General features: G+C 40.9%; 1 protein-coding gene across 1 annotated transcript in view; it reads right to left on the reverse strand.

Moving 5' to 3' along the window:
* Positions 1-12,433: 12,433 nt before the first annotated feature.
* Positions 12,434-18,125, reverse strand: part of ARL14EP (ADP ribosylation factor like GTPase 14 effector protein) — a 27,411-nt gene continuing 21,719 nt past the window's right edge. The window contains exon 3 of the mRNA XM_063438709.1: positions 12,434-13,381. Within this exon, the coding sequence (XP_063294779.1) occupies positions 13,153-13,381 (229 nt within the window). The 3' untranslated portion in view covers positions 12,434-13,152. The remainder of the gene's footprint in view (positions 13,382-18,125) is intronic.

Below are 18,125 nucleotides of genomic sequence, written 5' to 3' on the forward strand. Positions count from 1 at the left end.
CTGAAGGAGAGAATCCACAGTTTATAATACATACTTACCCAGTGCAAAACTTTTCAGTTCATACACAGATCTTATATCTGTTACCTATATTAAATATACTAAAGGTGTAAAGCATGTATTTGGGTTGTATATGCACACTATCTTGCACACAGAATATACTTATTACATTTACTGAGACTGTGTTTAACCCCTTAAGGACACATGACATGTGTGACATGTCATGATTCCCTTTTATTCCAGAAGTTTGGTCCTTGAGGGGTTAACATCATATCATACAGAGACTACATGCATTCAGATTGCAGAGTTAGCAATAAAACCCTTATGGAAAGTCTACGCCCCAAACAACATTCATATGTTTGCCCTCAGAGCTAGCAGTCAAAGCCGTATACAGAGGTAGTGTTTCTTAAAGATTTACTCATTAACACCTGTACTATGTTATTAATCTATTTCTCATTTTTTTTAACAGTTGTTTTCCTATTTACCTCTCTCCCCTATAGTATTACTGTTTAACTGCACACTATTGTACCGTCCATTCTAAACTCCTGCTTTGTTAAATGTTTATCTTTGCTAGTTATTGTCTTGTTAATTTATGTTCTCTTTATGACTCACCTATCTGATCTTTCCTTGATTGCTTTTGTCAATATCTGCATGCTCCTGCACCAATAATTGCTGTTTTATTTAACGTGGGACTCTCTCTTACAGCCTGAGCCCCAAACAACATTCCAGCCAAAGCCTTACGCAGAGATAACATAATATTTTAAATGTCTTGTTATTTAGCGGCGATCCCCTCCATATTGCTTTTTTATACCCCACCTCTGGATTGTAAACTAATTTGAGCAGGGTACTCATCAATGTGTTATTCTGAAACATTTTGTAAATGTTTCATTTATTGTTAAATTGTCTGAGGAATAAGTTGGCGGTATCTGTACATGCCAATAACAATAATTATACAGTTTTACTATGTCTCCACACCAGCGTATATACTAAGAGTATATGAGTCAGATAAATAAAGGCTGTGTTTTCACAGCACTTCATACACACAGATTATATCACTCACATATAACGAAGCTGTGACTAACAACAACCCATACACAACCATACCCCATACTGTTAAACCTACCATTTAGGTGGCTTGCCCCCTTAAAAGATAAGAAAACTCACCTTGTTTCCAGGACTGCACGGGTCTGCCGGTGCTGGCTTCGCCTCCTTGGCTGACATCAGAATTGATGATCTCAGCCAACCCGATGCATTCCCATAGGAAAAGCATTTAGTTGGCTGAGATCGTCAAGGTGGTGAGCTGGAGGCAGGGCTAAACGCCTCCCTGGCCAATCAGTATCTCCTCATGGAGACGATGAACGTCAGTGCTGCACGTTTTACATCACTGCCCCAGGAAGCATCTCTGGTAGCCATCTAAGGAGTGGCCACTAGAGGTGTTCCTAGGCTGTAATGTAAATGCCTTTTCTCAAAAAGCCTGCAGGGGGCTGACTAAACCCATCAGAACATTAAGCTGTAGTTGTTCTGGTGGCTATAGTGATCCTTTAAATTGTCTTCACAACAGCTCATACACAAAGATTATATTGGACTAATATACCATGGCTGTGTCTAAACACACACTGATACAGAGAGCATATAGTGTATACAAACACTGAGTCTGTGTCTTCAAACACACACTAATACAGAGAGCATATAGTGGATACTGTGGCTGTGTCTTCACACACACACACACACACTAATACAGAGAGCATATAGTGAATACAAATCCTAAGGCTGTGTCTTCACACACACTAATACAGAGAGCATATAGTGGATACAAATACTAAGGCTGTGTCTTCACACACACACACACACACACACACACACACACTAATACAGAGAGCATATAGTGGATACTGTGGCTGTGTCTTCATAGTAACTAATACAGAGAGCATATTGTAACGGAGCTCCCTGTACCCCTGGCTGGGTACCTCCACCAAGAACCCCGTCCTAGCTGGAACAGGGGACAAACCGCAGCACTTCTGGCCACAGTCGCCTTGGCTTGATTGGGGCCCTGGAACCAATCTCTCCTGGAACCCAATGGGGAGCTCGCTCTAGCAACCCCCAGGCACTGGGCGTCAATCAGTCCAGAGAGCTCTAGTCCTTACGATGGACTTTCCATGTTGAATCCTCCACGCTGGAACAAGCTGGTGTTATGATGAGCCCTTTCCCCTCCCAGTAACCAGAAGACACATAGTTCTGGGAGTACAAACTGGAATACGTTTATTGGCAGCCAGAACTGGCCTTATATGCAGGTCCCCATGCAAGGGCCACTCCCGTCTGGACCTGAGCGTAAAACCACAGTAGAAACACACACACGATTACATTGAATCTCAGGTCCAGGACACTCCCATACAAAACAAGATAATCCCTCCCCTGTACCTGGGAGATAATTGAGTCAAGCACTGTATTAAACTCAATTATCTCCAAGGCAAAAATAACTGGAGTAGTACTGGGTACACTAGGACATGGGGGATAACCCCAAATAGAAAACTAACAAACTAAAGAAGTGTACCAGTAGGGACTGGGATAAATGAGAGATTCTCAATTTGCATGCCAGGTGTCCACACGATAGTTTGCAGACTGGAACTAAATCAAATGAAATTTATATACCCTAACATAAATACATTTAATTAACCCCTTAAGGACACAACTTTTGGAATATTTCCGTCATGTGTCCTTAAGGGGTTAAATAACACTAATCATACAAGTGTGTAAATAAGTGCTCGAGTACTAAACGGTGAAAAAAATTAATAAATGTTGAACCAGTATGATAACTGATAAAATCAGTGTTGCCACTGAGATACCAATATGGTATACCATTCGTCTCAGAGACTCTGATAGACTAATTATAGCGGTATATTGTAATCGTGGCAATAGATATTAGTGATATATTGGTGTAGGGAAAACCCCTGCATTACTTGCATGTAACTAGATCAGAGACATTGCGTTTACACACAGATCCTGGAATGGATCTAGATAAATAGTGAGTGAGTCTATATAGCTCAATATGACTGTTAAGGTATAGAGTGAATATCCATAACAATATAATGGATACTGATCTAACGAAAGATGGAATAAATAGAGATCTATAGAGTGTACTCCAGAGCCTGCCTAATAACAGAATTGGTCAGCACACGTCTGTGCTTAGATGCTAAGACTCTTATGATAGAATCTCACTATTCCTTAATGCCTCTGATGACCCAGGAGATAGTTAAACCATAAACATATATATAGATGGGAATAAGGAGGGAAGCAGATTGCAGCAAGCACCGACCCAGTGCTAACATCCCCTCCCGAGACTCAGGATAGGGGAGTAGAGTTAGTGTAGGGAGGGTGAAAAACCCGGCTATGAAGCTGAATAGCTGTTAGTATGAAGTAGTCTTGACCTCTCAGGGTATGTGGGACTCCGAGTAATAAACAGACTGATCCCAGATCTTTCTGATCTAGTTACATGCAAAGTAATGCAGGGATTTTCCCTACACCAGTATATCACTAATATCTATTGCCACGATTACCATATACCGCTATAATTAGTCTATCAGAGTCTCTGAGACGCATGGTATACCATATTGGTATCTCAGTGGCAACAGGGTTTTTATCAGTTATCATACTAGTTCAACATTTATTACTTTTTTTCACTGTTTAGTACACAAGCACTTATTCACACACTTGTATTTTTAGTGTTATTTAATAAAATTTATTTTAGTGTATATACATTTTTTTAGTTCCAGTCTGCAAACTATCGTGTGGACAGCTGGCATGCAAATTGAGAATCTCTCATTTATCCCAGTCCCTACTGGTACACTTCTTTAGCTTGTCAATTATATTCAAGCACAAAAACACCCCAAAAGTACCTGAAAAATTAATAAAACCCCACAAAAGTTACATCCCCTGATAGCCCTGATCTGGGTGACCAACATCTCCAAAAATCACCCAGATCGGTTCAGGGTTTTAGAAATTTCCTGGAATTTTCCTCATAATTTGACCGACCGCACGCATGGTCCCCTAGCCGAAATAGCTCCATAGAATCGCGGCTAAGTGCCGCTGGGGACCGACTGGGAACTTTGAAGTCTTCATGCCAAAAATAGTTCCAGGGCTTTCGCAGCTAAGTCCCCCTGAAGTCTATTTGTGGTTTTGGTCCATGGGAACGGCCGCCAGGGAGCGATCGTTCAGTTTTAAGCTCACTAATGGAAAGTGCGGAACCAGGGGAATAAAATATGGGTCTTTACAGTCGCTGACCCGGCCCATAGTCGCTGGGCAGGAGGCTGGCAAGCAGGTTCCTCCAGGAGCTTTGGATACAAATACTCAGGCTGTTTCTTCACACAGAGAGCTTATAGTGGATACAAATACTGTGTCTTCATAGTAACTAATACAGAGAGCATATAGTGGATACAAATACTGTGTCTCTACACACACTAATACAGAGAGCACACAGTGGATACAAATACTGTGTATTCATAGTAACTAATACAGAAAGCACACAGTGGATACAAATACTGTGTCTTCATAGTAACTAATACAGAAAGCACACAGTGGATACAAATACTGTGTCTCTACACACACTAATACAGAGAGCTTATACTGGACACATACTAATGCTGTGCTTAACACCAGCTCATGTACAGAGTAATCAGTCACTATAATCATGCTGTAATTGTAATGGGTGTCATGGAAGGAATAATCTGGAATACATTTCCTAAAAACAGAATTAATTAAAGTGAGTATTAAAAAGTGCTGTAGAAACCCCCAACCAGACGACAACGCAAAACAGAAGGCAGGAGGCCCCCACCACCCGACATACCAGCAAGGCACTCTCACACTGGGACTTTCCTCACTAGGCTGGAAGACCCATCACTCACACCTGGACAGCAACCAACACCCGATGGGTATCGGCTGAACCTCCATGGACATTCCACAGGCATCATAGTCATAGCCAGCACCTGTGGACACTTGCCTGTTCCCCGGATTACATACACATTACTACACATTATGAAACTCAACACCAACCAACATCACTTAATGCCCACGTAGGCTTGCTTCACCTTACCAGCACGATACCATTATCACTCTGTCTCACTTATAACTCAGCACAAACATAAAGCTCAGCAGTAACAAATGCCCACACACTTCACACACTTTACGGAATGACCCTCATCTAATCAGGTACCAAGTTGAGTGGGTTCGGATAAGTCTCATAAAGCGGTATTTAAACATGCCTGCATTTACGAACACTCTCTCACATCGCTGAAGCATACTACTGCTAGCAATGCTAGAACAAATCATAGGCCAGCCTCATAAGGCCAGCAAGCCTCAATCACACTTATTTAGCCTCACTCTAGCAATAGTTAATTTACGTTTATTAACTCCTTTAAAAATGTGCAAGAATGATATAAATGTCCTCAATGTGTTCATATATATGGTAAGATTTCTAGCTTGTCAATTGCTGTTGGGGCATGACAAGCATGCATGTAATAATAATATGCACAGAAAAATAAAGATTTAAAAAAAAAAAAAGTGCTGTAGAAATGAGAGATTTTAATCGGACCTTTAATAGAGACAACCATTACAATGTATTGACAGGCGATTGCAATGACAGACAAGTGACAGCATTCAGTATCGATTGCAGAGGGGACAGGAGATGGGAAAGTAAATTAACACAGAATTGCCGTAGTCAGGAAGGGAGATGGGTTGGGGATCAATATTACTTTTTTATCGTGTGATGAGGAAAAAATGCAAAAATACAAAAACAAAACAGACAAATTAAAGAGTATTGCATGGGTACACTCCGTCATTATATAAATGGAAACGGAGAGAGAAACGGAAAATAAAAAATGTGCAGTCACAAGATACTGAGTTAACAGTAAACATATATTTACTTTTAGAGTAGCACATTACTGACTAAAATATGTTTAAAATTGGAATAAAAAAATTCTAAATAACTTTCTTTGCTAATTTTTCTGCTACTTCCAGTTCTCAAATGACTTATGGGAGTATTCAGTAAAGTGTAAATAGTCAGCAGTTCAGAATTACATTAACATTTTAGGCCAGGCTTCCCCGAACTCTGGCCCTCCTGAACTACAACTCCCATGATTCTATGAATGAAATAGGCTGAGAATCATGGGAGTTGTAGTTCAGCAACATCTGTAGGGGCGGAGTTTGGTTAAGCCTGTTTTAGGCCAATATTCCTCCACATAAGCCATTTTTTCAGTTTGGATATATTGGTCTAGGTTCCACCTTAACCCCTTAAGGACCAAACTTCTGGAATAAAAGGGAATTATGACGTGTCACACATGTCATGTGTCCTTAAGGGGTTAAACTCACACTGAATGCCTGACAATACACAGTATAATAAATCTATCACATTTACAGATTGATAACACAATCTGATTATAAGTCAGCATTTTGTGATGCCTATTGCATGGTTTCTGTAAAACCAGTAGTATTTGCTTTTATTTGCAAATCTAAACAGCAACTGCCATCGCTATATAAATGTAAGAAATAAAAAATAAAAAAAGGAGGGCCGAGCATTCAGCATTGTCTGGACTACATTGGGGTTTAGACGGTTTGTAAGCGGTTTAACCCCTAAGGTAAGACAGAGCCCAGGTCCTCCAGCCTAAGCTAAAGGTTATAGAGGCACCTGAAACAATTAAAACCAAAATTCAGTCCAAAACAAAAGTAGGATAATATTCCCTTACTCAACTATCTTTACACAGCTTGGCTATTTTGAACTAAATTAGGTTGATTTTCAAAAGGTTTAATGCATACTGTAATGGGGCTCCCAGTACCCCTGGCTGGGTACCTCCGTCAAGGACCGCTTCCTAGCTGGAACAGAGGACAAACCGCAGCACTTCTTCCCACATACGCAGTGGCATGACTGGGGCCCTGGAACCGCTCCTTCCTGGAGCTAAATGGGGAATTGGCTCTAGTCCTCTAGTCCTTAAAAGGACTTTCCCCGTTGAATCCCCTGAAAGCTGGAACAGCAGACACAGGAGCAAGTCTTCTTCCCCTCCAATAACAGGACGGCGCACAGTTTTGGAGTGCAAGTTTCCCAACAAGGGAGACACCCAGATGGACCTTGTTGGGCACAGGGACACAAAGTGAACAAACCAATAAAAACAGTCACATAGTGAGACACTCCCATACACAAACAATAGAATCCCTCCTCTGTGCTTGGGAGATAATTGAATCAGGAACTGTGCTAATCTAACTCAATTATCTCCAAGCACAGAAAACATACAATTTTATAAAACCCCAAAAAGTACCTTAAAAACGTATTAAACCCCATAGTTACATCCCCTGATAGCTCCGATCTGGGTGAACAACATATCCAAAAATCACCCAGATCAGTTCAGGAATTTCCTGGAAGTCAGTTTTGACCGACTGCAAGCATGGCCCCATGCCCAAAACAGTTCCAGGGAAATCAGTGCTAACAGTCGGTCACGTTCGATAGTCTTTTACAGGTTTCCCTGCAGGGCCCATAGTCTGGGCAGGAGGCTGGCAAGCAGGCTTCTCCAGGAGCTCGTGGCAAACTCGGGTAAAAAGAGGAGTTTGCCACAAATACACCCTAAAATGGAGAGGATGAAGATCCCAGTCAAAGTGGGCCAGGGGGACTACACCAGAGCAAGGCTTTAAATCAGGGGTCCTCAAACTCCGGCCCCCCAGATGTTGCTGAACTACAACTCCCATGATTCTTTGAATTACATAGATAGCCAGAGAATCATGGGAGTTGTAGTTCAGCAACATCTGAGGGGGCCGGAGTTTGAGGACCCCTGCATTAAATGCTGGCCTGAATCAGGACCGGACATGTGCAGCTGTTAGCCGTAACAGACGTGATCATACACATTCTTAGAACAGCTGTCACCTTCTGGGTTCTTGGAATATTTTGTTAAAGACCCCCACTGGTGATTTTGCCACTTGCAGTACAGGTGAATGGGGATGTAGGGGAAGGTGTCTTACTTACCTGAAACTGACCCTCACTGTTGCTACCATGAGCATTCAGTTGATCTTCAGCTACTGGCGTTTCATCTGGCATAAGCCCACATCAGTACAGTACTCTCGCGCATGTGCAAGACCACAACACTGATGTCTATGGAAGATCCCACAAGACCCTTCCATAGACGATGTTTTTTTTTCCCTCACAGCGGTCACTAGTGATGGCAGTAGCTGTGACTTGTTATGCACCAGAAAAATGCACAAGACAAAACATGTTGCAATACATATATAGGAGTTTATAAAAGGTATCTGGAAAAGCTAGCAGGCAGCTTATTAAGTTTTTTTTTTTATTGTTCACAGCTAGTAAAGGTCCTAGTTTGAGAAGGGAAAAGTCCATATTTGGAAATCAAGCTCCTACCTCTCTCTTCTATCCCAACATTTCTTTTTTATTAGAGAGACAAGCTCCCCTCCCCCCCCCCCCCCCCCCGCAACCAAAATACAAAAATAAAAAAAAGTCTACAGAAACAAGGCTAAAGTATTTTATTTCCAAAACATGTATGCAATAATGCTTAGTGTGCCGGTGTTCAGTCATACCGGCAGCATGTATGCAATAATGCTTAGTGTGCCGGTGTTCAGTCATACTGGCAGCATGTATGCAATAATGCTTAGTGTGCCGGTGTTCGGTCATACTGGCAGCATGTATGCAATAATGCTTAGTGTTGCCGATGTTCGGTCATACCGGCAGAATGTATGCAATAATGCTTAGTGTGCCGGTGTTCGGTCATACTGGCAGCATGTATGCAATAATGCTTAATGTGCCGGTGTTCGGTCATACTGGCAGCATGTATGCAATAATGCTTAGTGTTGCCGATGTTCGGTCATACCGGCAGCATGTATGCAATAATGCTTAGTGTGCCGGTGTTCAGTCATACTGGCAGCATGTATGCAATAATGCTTAGTGTGCCGGTGTTCGGTCATACTGGCGGCATGTATGCAATAATGCTTAGTGTGCCGGTGTTCAGTCATACTGGCAGCATGTATGCAATAATGCTTAGTGTGCCGGTGTTCGGTCATACCGGCATGTATGCAATAATGCTTAGTGTTGCCGGTGTTCGGTCATACCGGCAGCATGTATGCAATAATGCTTAGTGTGCCGGTGTTCAGTCATACTGGCAGCATGTATGCAATAATGCTTAGTGTGCCGGTGTTCAGTCATACTGGCGGCATTTATGCAATAATGCTTAGTGTGCCAGTGTTCGGTCATACTGGCAGCATGTATGCAATAATGCTTAGTGTGCCGGTGTTCAGTCATACTGGCAGCATGTATGCAATAATGCTTAGTGTGCCGGTGTTCGGTCATACCGGCAGCATGTATGCAATAATGCTTAGTGTTGCCGATGTTCGGTCATACCGGCAGCATGTATGCAATAATGCTTAGTGTGCCGGTGTTCAGTCATACTGGCAGCATGTATGCAATAATGCTTAGTGTGCCGGTGTTCAGTCATACTGGCGGCATGTATGCAATAATGCTTAGTGTGCCGGTGTTCAGTCATACTGGCAGCATGTATGCAATAATGCTTAGTGTGCCGGTGTTCAGTCATACTGGCGGCATTTATGCAATAATGCTTAGTGTGCCAGTGTTCGGTCATACTGGCAGCATGTATGCAATAATGCTTAGTGTGCCGGTGTTCAGTCATACTGGCAGCATGTATGCAATAATGCTTAGTGTGCCGGTGTTCGGTCATACCGGCAGCATGTATGCAATAATGCTTAGTGTTGCCGATGTTCGGTCATACCGGCAGCATGTATGCAATAATGCTTAGTGTGCCGGTGTTCAGTCATACTGGCAGCATGTATGCAATAATGCTTAGTGTGCCGGTGTTCAGTCATACTGGCGGCATGTATGCAATAATGCTTAGTGTGCCGGTGTTCAGTCATACTGGCGGCATTTATGCAATAATGCTTAGTGTGCCGGTGTTCGGTCATACTGGCAGCATGTATGCAATAATGCTTAGTGTGCCGGTGTTCAGTCATACTGGCGGCATTTATGCAATAATGCTTAGTGTGCCAGTGTTCGGTCATACTGGCAGCATGTATGCAATAATGCTTAGTGTGCCGGTGTTCAGTCATACTGGCAGCATGTATGCAATAATGCTTAGTGTGCCGGTGTTCGGTCATACCGGCAGCATGTATGCAATAATGCTTAGTGTTGCCGATGTTCGGTCATACCGGCAGCATGTATGCAATAATGCTTAGTGTGCCGGTGTTCAGTCATACTGGCAGCATGTATGCAATAATGCTTAGTGTGCCGGTGTTCAGTCATACTGGCGGCATGTATGCAATAATGCTTAGTGTGCCGGTGTTCAGTCATACTGGCGGCATTTATGCAATAATGCTTAGTGTGCCGGTGTTCGGTCATACTGGCAGCATGTATGCAATAATGCTTAATGTGCCGGTGTTCAGTCATACTGGCAGCATGTATGCAATAATGCTTAGTGTGCCGGTGTTCGGTCATACTGGCAGCATGTATGCAATAATGCTTAGTGTGCCGGTGTTCGGTCATACTGGCAGCATGTATGCAATAATGCTTAGTGTGCCGGTGTTCAGTCATACTGGCAGCATGTATGCAATAATGCTTAGTGTGCCGGTGTTCAGTCATACTGGCGGCATGTATGCAATAATGCTTAGTGTGCCGGTGTTCGGTCATACTGGCAGCATGTATGCAATAATGCTTAGTGTGCCGGTGTTCGGTCATACTGGCAGCATGTATGCAATAATGCTTAGTGTGCCGGTGTTCAGTCAAACTGGCATCATGTACACTGTAGACCAGTAACTAGCGATCTCTCCGTCGGCATCATTTTTCCATTCAAGAGTTTCAGATTTCGGGACATTAAAGTAGTCATACCACTTCATCTCAATGAAGTGGTCCAGGTACAGGAGCCTTCAGTGAAAACTGGCTGTTTTGCCTTCATAAACAGCCTCTAGAAGTGCTTCCGCATTGCAGGAGGATGTCAAAATGCAGACAAGCAATGGATTCAATGTTTCCATAAGAGAAGCATTTGATTGGATGCACACAGCCCATGGATATTTAATTCTCAATGCTTCTCTTTGATAAGCATTGGATAATCAAGAATGAATTTGCAAGAGGGGAAGCGAGCTTTGATGGGAGAGCCTAAAATTAAATAGGGACTAGGACATAAAAGAGTTGGGAAAAGATGTTTACATTTAACGCTATAGTGTACCTTTAAAGCCATATTTCTGTCCACTATAAGATTGTCATAAAAAAAATAAAAAAGAAAGGAAGAACAACATGCAGAATAACCACTCAAGTAGTTTGCCAAATTACTGAGCCTGACGATCACTTCTTCCACTGAGAATTGGAATCCCCTGTACAGAGTTTGTTTGCTCTCTGATTCCTCTAATTGCCCACAGAGTCTGCCCTTGGTGCAAAAAGCGAATCCATTGTTCTGAGTGCTATTACCAAGATATAGAGAGATACTTGAAGGAATTACGCCGTTTAGGGGACCTCTACCCACAACTCCCTTGGTAATAGCACTCAGAACAATGGATTCGCTTTTTGCACCAAGGGCAGACTCTGTGGGCAATTAGAGGAATCAGAGAGCTTTATTGTTGATACATAGTTGCTACTGTATCTCTTCTTCTTTAATAGGCCAATAAAGTCTTTATGTTTTCAGTGGATTTAGAGATATTCTTCATGCACCGTATCTATTACATTTAGCATTGCTCTGTCATTTTCCCCATTTACTTATCAATTTTCCCCTGTCTACTGGGCTCCAGATTCTAAGATTTATTAGGCATATTATCTATGTGTACTTACTATCTGTACCTTTACCGGCTTGCTTGATAGTTTCCCCCCACTCTTCTTAAAGGGGAAATATTCGAGCATCTTTTGTGTGTTTTTCTTATTTTTTACAACTAAAGGGTCCATGCCCATTTTGGGTGGAGCCGGTACCACCCACTCTGACCAATTTTCTCCTAGTCATAGATCAGACGTTTGGTTAATCTAGGACCAAGGAGAAAATATAGCTCTTCTTATTATATTTGATATCTAAAAGCAGCTTGCAAAAATTGATCTCTCGCTTGCAGCCTTCACAAGCCCTCCTCTTGTAACCCCAGCACATACTTTCTGTGTCTGTCTAATCACAGACTTCCCAATGCAGCTCAATAGACATCTTTCAAGGCAGGTGCTCTGGACAATTGCTGCCTCTAAGCTAAACAAACCAGGAAGTAACAGGACGGGTTATCTGACAGCCAGGGGGATGCAACAAGGTTCCTTTATAAAAGTGCCCCAATTTCTATTGAAATCTTAATAAAATTAGAAATAGAGGAAACACTTCACAGATAAAGCACTTGAATAGGTCATGAACAATCTTTAGCAAATACATTGAGAAACAAACTGCTACTTTTAAGTTACATTTTGTAACAGAATACTTTATTTGTAATGTACACTACAGCATAATAAGATAGAGAAATTCTTTTGGAAATATAAAAATGCATATATTAAAGTGTATAGAAAAGCAGAACTTTAACAGGATACAAATGATATCCACTGAGTGTTTTCAAATACTTTCTGTTCCATTATAAACTTTACTGTCGGGGTTTGTTTAATTTAGCGGTCAAATTTAAATATGCGTTTGTAAATTAGGGTAGCTGTCCAACTGCTGTAAAACTACTGCAATAACGGTCATCAACACTTTGGTAGCTTTGTCAGAGATTGATATCTGTAACAGTGAACAGCTACCCGATGTCTAACCCAGGTATATGTACAGGGAAAAAATGCAGTTTATATTTTATGCATCCATAACGTGGAAATCTAACATAGTCTCCACAATATTATGTTAACTTACTTCCCATGAACAATCAAAAAAAATATAAAAAACATAAGTGGGGCCAAAAAATTCAATAAAAACAGACAGACCCCCCTGTAAACTTGGGTACATACATCTGAGGGAAGGAGGGGGATTAAAAAACAAAAAAAACACAACAACCAAAAAAACTCCAAAACCAGGTAACACAAAGTTAACGGATTTGCTACGTTGAATTGGCTTCAGCATTCTTGAGGTCACTTCTGTTCAAACAAAGTCTTGAAACGTTGACTGTGGCAGCATTGAATAATGACTAATGGCCTCTGGCACACATGCTTCCTTTCTATTAATCAACACCTCAACTTAGATGTCTGTTTCGGATTACTGACCCTCCTTCAACCTCAATTTGTTCATAGAGCCATTTGCGGTCGCATCTGCATTCTATGCCGCACTTGTTAGAGCCACACTTTTTGCATGCATAGAAGCATCCCAGGCATTCCTCGTCCAAACAATCACAGAGGTCCATTCCACTGGAGATAAGAACTCCAGCCTGGTCATAGATTTTATTCTTTGACGGCAAGATCTGCCTGCAAATCAGAGAGAGAGAAAATAAATATGAAATAAAGCCTAACACAAAATTATGTACACTTCTCCCCTTTAGCAATGGACTGATCAAGAATTGATCCTTTGAGGTATACTGTAAGAAATTGTTACATCTGGAACCCAATAGAAGTGTTCTTACACCCTACCGTTCACATAAGTCACGTTTTGGCTGTGCATTACTGGAAGGCGACATTTCTGTATTTACAATTTCCTGCATATGCTGCACATCTCTGCAAGTTGTGAGAGTGTAGAGAGACAGTATAGGATGAACAGATAGATGGTAAACAAAAGCAACCCAGAATATTAACTAAAAAGGGCAACAAATTCAATGAGAATTTGGGCAGCAACATACATGTGGTGAGCGACTTGGTATCTAAAATACAAATACTGGAATATGTATGTGCGCTCCACAGATAAAAAATGGCAACAATTAGATATAATAGTACACTAAATATAATAATGGTGAATAAAGAAAAAGGCAGGACTAAAATTCCAACAATGAGCAAAAATTTATTGAGTTGATGTATTTCTAAACCCAACATCAATTCTATCCAATAGAATGTTACAATGTGTCAAAACCTTTTCACAATTCTGACCACAAGGATAAGAATGCATATAAACTTCCCAAAATTGGCTTGCTACAATATCTGATATAAAAAGCAGCAGGTAACAGCCTAGCACAGGGGTAGGCAACCTACGGCACTAGTGCCATGCACGGCACTCGAGGTGTCTTTGCACGGCACTCAAGGCTGCTAGAGCCAAACGCACTCTAGCCTATCAGGAGTCTCCGTAAAACTTCAGATATCTGCTAATACGAAGAGGTAGTGAAGGACAATCATCAATTTATGCATTGCAGCACATAGAGGAAGTGATCTCAGATCACTTCCTCCCAGCACTTGTGAATGGGAATCCACACTGTAGTAGAGCAGCCATCGACAGCTATCCCAGCTCCTGTCCTTAACCTGTACCTGGCCAGCCTGGTCCCCACTGGAGCCCAGGGAACCCACCCACACTGCTAGATATACACAGAAATTTAGAATAACCCTCCCCTCATACAAATAATATGAACAGCCCACACACACACACACACACACACACAACACACAATGCCCACAAACGCAACACCACTAACAATCCACATACATGCACACAACCCCACATGCAGCCTCTCACATACAATACCCCAAACAGCCCCCACACACTACCAAACACACAATGTGACATATCCATCCACACACAATTCCACAAGCAGCCCTCATACACAGTCCACATTCAGAGGTATCACACGATTCCATAAACTACTAACGAACATATACAATATAATAGCTCATATACGCACAAATACAACGATACAAAGCAATTACAGTCAAAATAACACAAGCAGAATATGGCAGCATACACACCTCAATTAAAAAAAATAGGATTGGCACTCTACGGGACATCACTATCCTATATCGGAACAGTGCTGCTAAAAGGTTGCCTACCCCTGGCCTAGCAGGTTCAATCCTCCACTAGTCCTGATTACAGATGTGCTGAATATAGTGAAAGTATTCCCTTTGTGTAGAGTTTCCCCAATATAAAGGATGCAACCAGTCGTAATGGGTAAAATCAGCAATCTGAACTTTATGAGGCCAAACTTGGCTTCTTATGCAGTGCCCCTAGCATGGGGTTTCTAATACAAAAATCACAGGGGTTTCCTTCCCACAAGCCATTGTGTGTGAGAGACAGTTGAGCTCCAATTAAGCTCATCCAATTAACTCTCAAATAGGAAAACTTATGTACAATTTTGACATATCACCAAAATACGACAACAGCATCGGAACCCCACAAAAATTATATTCCCGAATAGCCCCAATCTGAGCGCACAACATATCCAAAAAGCGCTCAGATCGGTTCGGTAAAACGAAAGTTATGTTCGTGCATATATGAACTGGCTGCCTGTTAGAGGTGGTATTATCAATTTCAAAAGGGGTTAATTTGATTGTATGGGAGATAGACTGTAAGCTCTATGAGCAGGGTCCTCTTCAACCTATGGTTCATGTAAGTTTTCTTGTAATTGTCCTATTTATAGTTACATCCCCCCTCTCATAATATTGTAAAGCGCCAAGGAATCTGTTGGCGCTATATAAATGGCAATAATAACCTAAATTCCTCTTTGAAGCTGGGACCCCAGCAGAGATACTCTGTAAGGTGTGAGAAGTCCCATAAGTGACCTGGAAATCTGGTTTTAGTATAAACTAACTAATTTGCCATATGTCTTGATTCCCTCTTAGATAAGGAGTCCTTTGATTTGAACAAGCCTTGTGTTCCAATATCATACCCAAAAGAGACATTAAATGGAATCTCCAGTGCCAGGAAAACAATCAGTTTTCCTGGCACTGGAGGGTCCCTCTCCCTCCCACCCACCAATCCCCGGTTACTGAAGGGGTGAAAACCCCTTCAGTCACTTACCTGAGGCAGCGACGATGTCCCTCGTCTGTCTCCTCCTCCGCGCCACTCCTCCTCTGCATTGCGTCGGCCGGTGGGCGAGACTGATCCCGCCCACCGGCCGAGGAGACCTAATGCGCATGCGCGGCAATGCCGCGCAAGCGCATTAGCGCTCTCCATAGGAAAGCATTGAAAAATAATTTCAATGCTTTCCTATGGGGAAATGAGCGACGCTGGAGGTCCTCACACAGCGTGAGGACGTCCAGCGACGCTCAAGCACAGGTTTCCTGTGCTATGAAGGAGGAAGTGACCTCTAGTGGCTGTCTAATAGACAGCCACTAGAGGTGGAGTTAACCCTGCAAGGTAATTATTGCAGTTTATAAAAAACTGCAATAATTACACTTGCAGGGTTAGGAGTAGTGGGAGTTGGCACCCAGACCACTCCAATGGGCAGAAGTGGTCTGGGTGCCTGGAGTGTCCCTTTAACCCCTTAATTAACCCCTTAAGGACACATGACATGTGTGACAGGCCATGATTCCCTTTTATTCCAGAAGTTTGGTCCTTAAGGGGTTAAGGACTGAGCCAAATGTACAAGTTGTGAACAAAACAAAACGTAAATAAAACCTGGCATTTGCGCTATATGTCTGTCCAACCGTAATTCACCTCTTTCATATTAAATGCACCCCCCCTTATTATATATCATTTTATTCAGGGGAAACAGGGCTTTCATTTAATATCAAATATTTAGCTATGGGAAAAAAACAAATATTTAGCTATGAAACATAATTTAATATGAAAAAAATGGGAGAAAATAAGAAATGTAATTTTTTTTTTAGTTCTACATGACATTTTAACTGTCAATGTCATAATACTGTTTGCTCTTACTGCAATGAAATACACATATTTGTATTCAGCAAAGTCTCACGTGTAAAACAGTACCCCCTATGTACAGGTTTTATGGTGTTTTGGGAAGTTACAGGGTCAAATATAGCGTGTTACATTTGAAATTGAAATTCGCCAGATTGGTTACGTTGCCTTTGAGACTGTATAGTAGCCCAGGAAATAAATGTACACCCATAATGGCATACCATTTGCAATAGTAGACAACCCAAGGTATTGCAAATGGGGTATGTTTTTTTAGTAGCTATTTGGTCACAAACACTGGCCAAAGTTAGCGTTAGTATTTGTTTGTGCGTGAAAAATGCAAAAACCGCCAATTTTGGCCAGTGTTTGTGACTAAGTGGCTACTAAAAAAAGACTGGACATACCCCATTTGCAATACCTTGGGTTGTCTACCATTGCAAATGGTATGCCATCATAGGGGTAATTTTCATTCTTGGGCTACCATAGGGTCACAAAGGCAACGTAAGGAATCTGGCGAATTTTAATGTGAAAAAAAAGAAACAAGCCTTATATTTGACGCTGTAACTTTTGAAAAAACCATAAAACCTGTACATGAGGGGTACTGTTGTACTCGGGAGACTTCGCTGAACACAAATAGTTGTGTTTCAAAACAGTAAAAAGTATTGCAGCAATAATATCGTCCGTGTAAGTGCTGTTTGTGCATGAAAAATGCAAAAAATTTCACTTTTACTGGCGACATCATCGTTGTAATACATTTTACTGTTTTGAAACACTAATATTTGTGTTCAGCGAAGTCTCCTGAGTAAAACAGTACCCCCCATGTACAGATTTTATGGTGTCTTGGAAAGTTATAGGGTTAAATATGGTGCTAGCAAATTAAATTCCCTATACTTTCGGCATGGGTTGTCAGGCAGTTCCCGCTAATTGTAATTAATTAGGATACCTAATTATGTAAAAATATTACACATACTATATATATATATATATATATATATTTATATTATAGGTTATTATATTTATATATAGGTATATATTTATGTATATAGATATATATTATTTCGTTCTACGTGTATTTTGAGATATAGATATATATATATATATATATATATATATATATATATAATATCACAATACAGTTAGAACGAAATAAAACACATCTATATATTTTTTAATAATTTGTAATTATTTTTTTAATTTAATTTTTTTTTACATATTTATATATTTTTTTACAATATATATAAATATATATATATATCAATAATTATATATATATTTAATCAGTATCAGTCTACGTGTAATTTGATAATATATATATAAATATTAAAATACACCTAGACAGTGTATGTATATGTGTACACACACACACACACACACACATATATTCTAAGTATATAATTATTATTTTTTTACACTTATTTTAAAAAAATTTGTATTTGA

The sequence above is a fragment of the Pelobates fuscus genome, chromosome 12 (assembly GCF_036172605.1).
Source record: "Pelobates fuscus isolate aPelFus1 chromosome 12, aPelFus1.pri, whole genome shotgun sequence".
Classification (NCBI taxonomy): domain Eukaryota; kingdom Metazoa; phylum Chordata; class Amphibia; order Anura; family Pelobatidae; genus Pelobates; species Pelobates fuscus.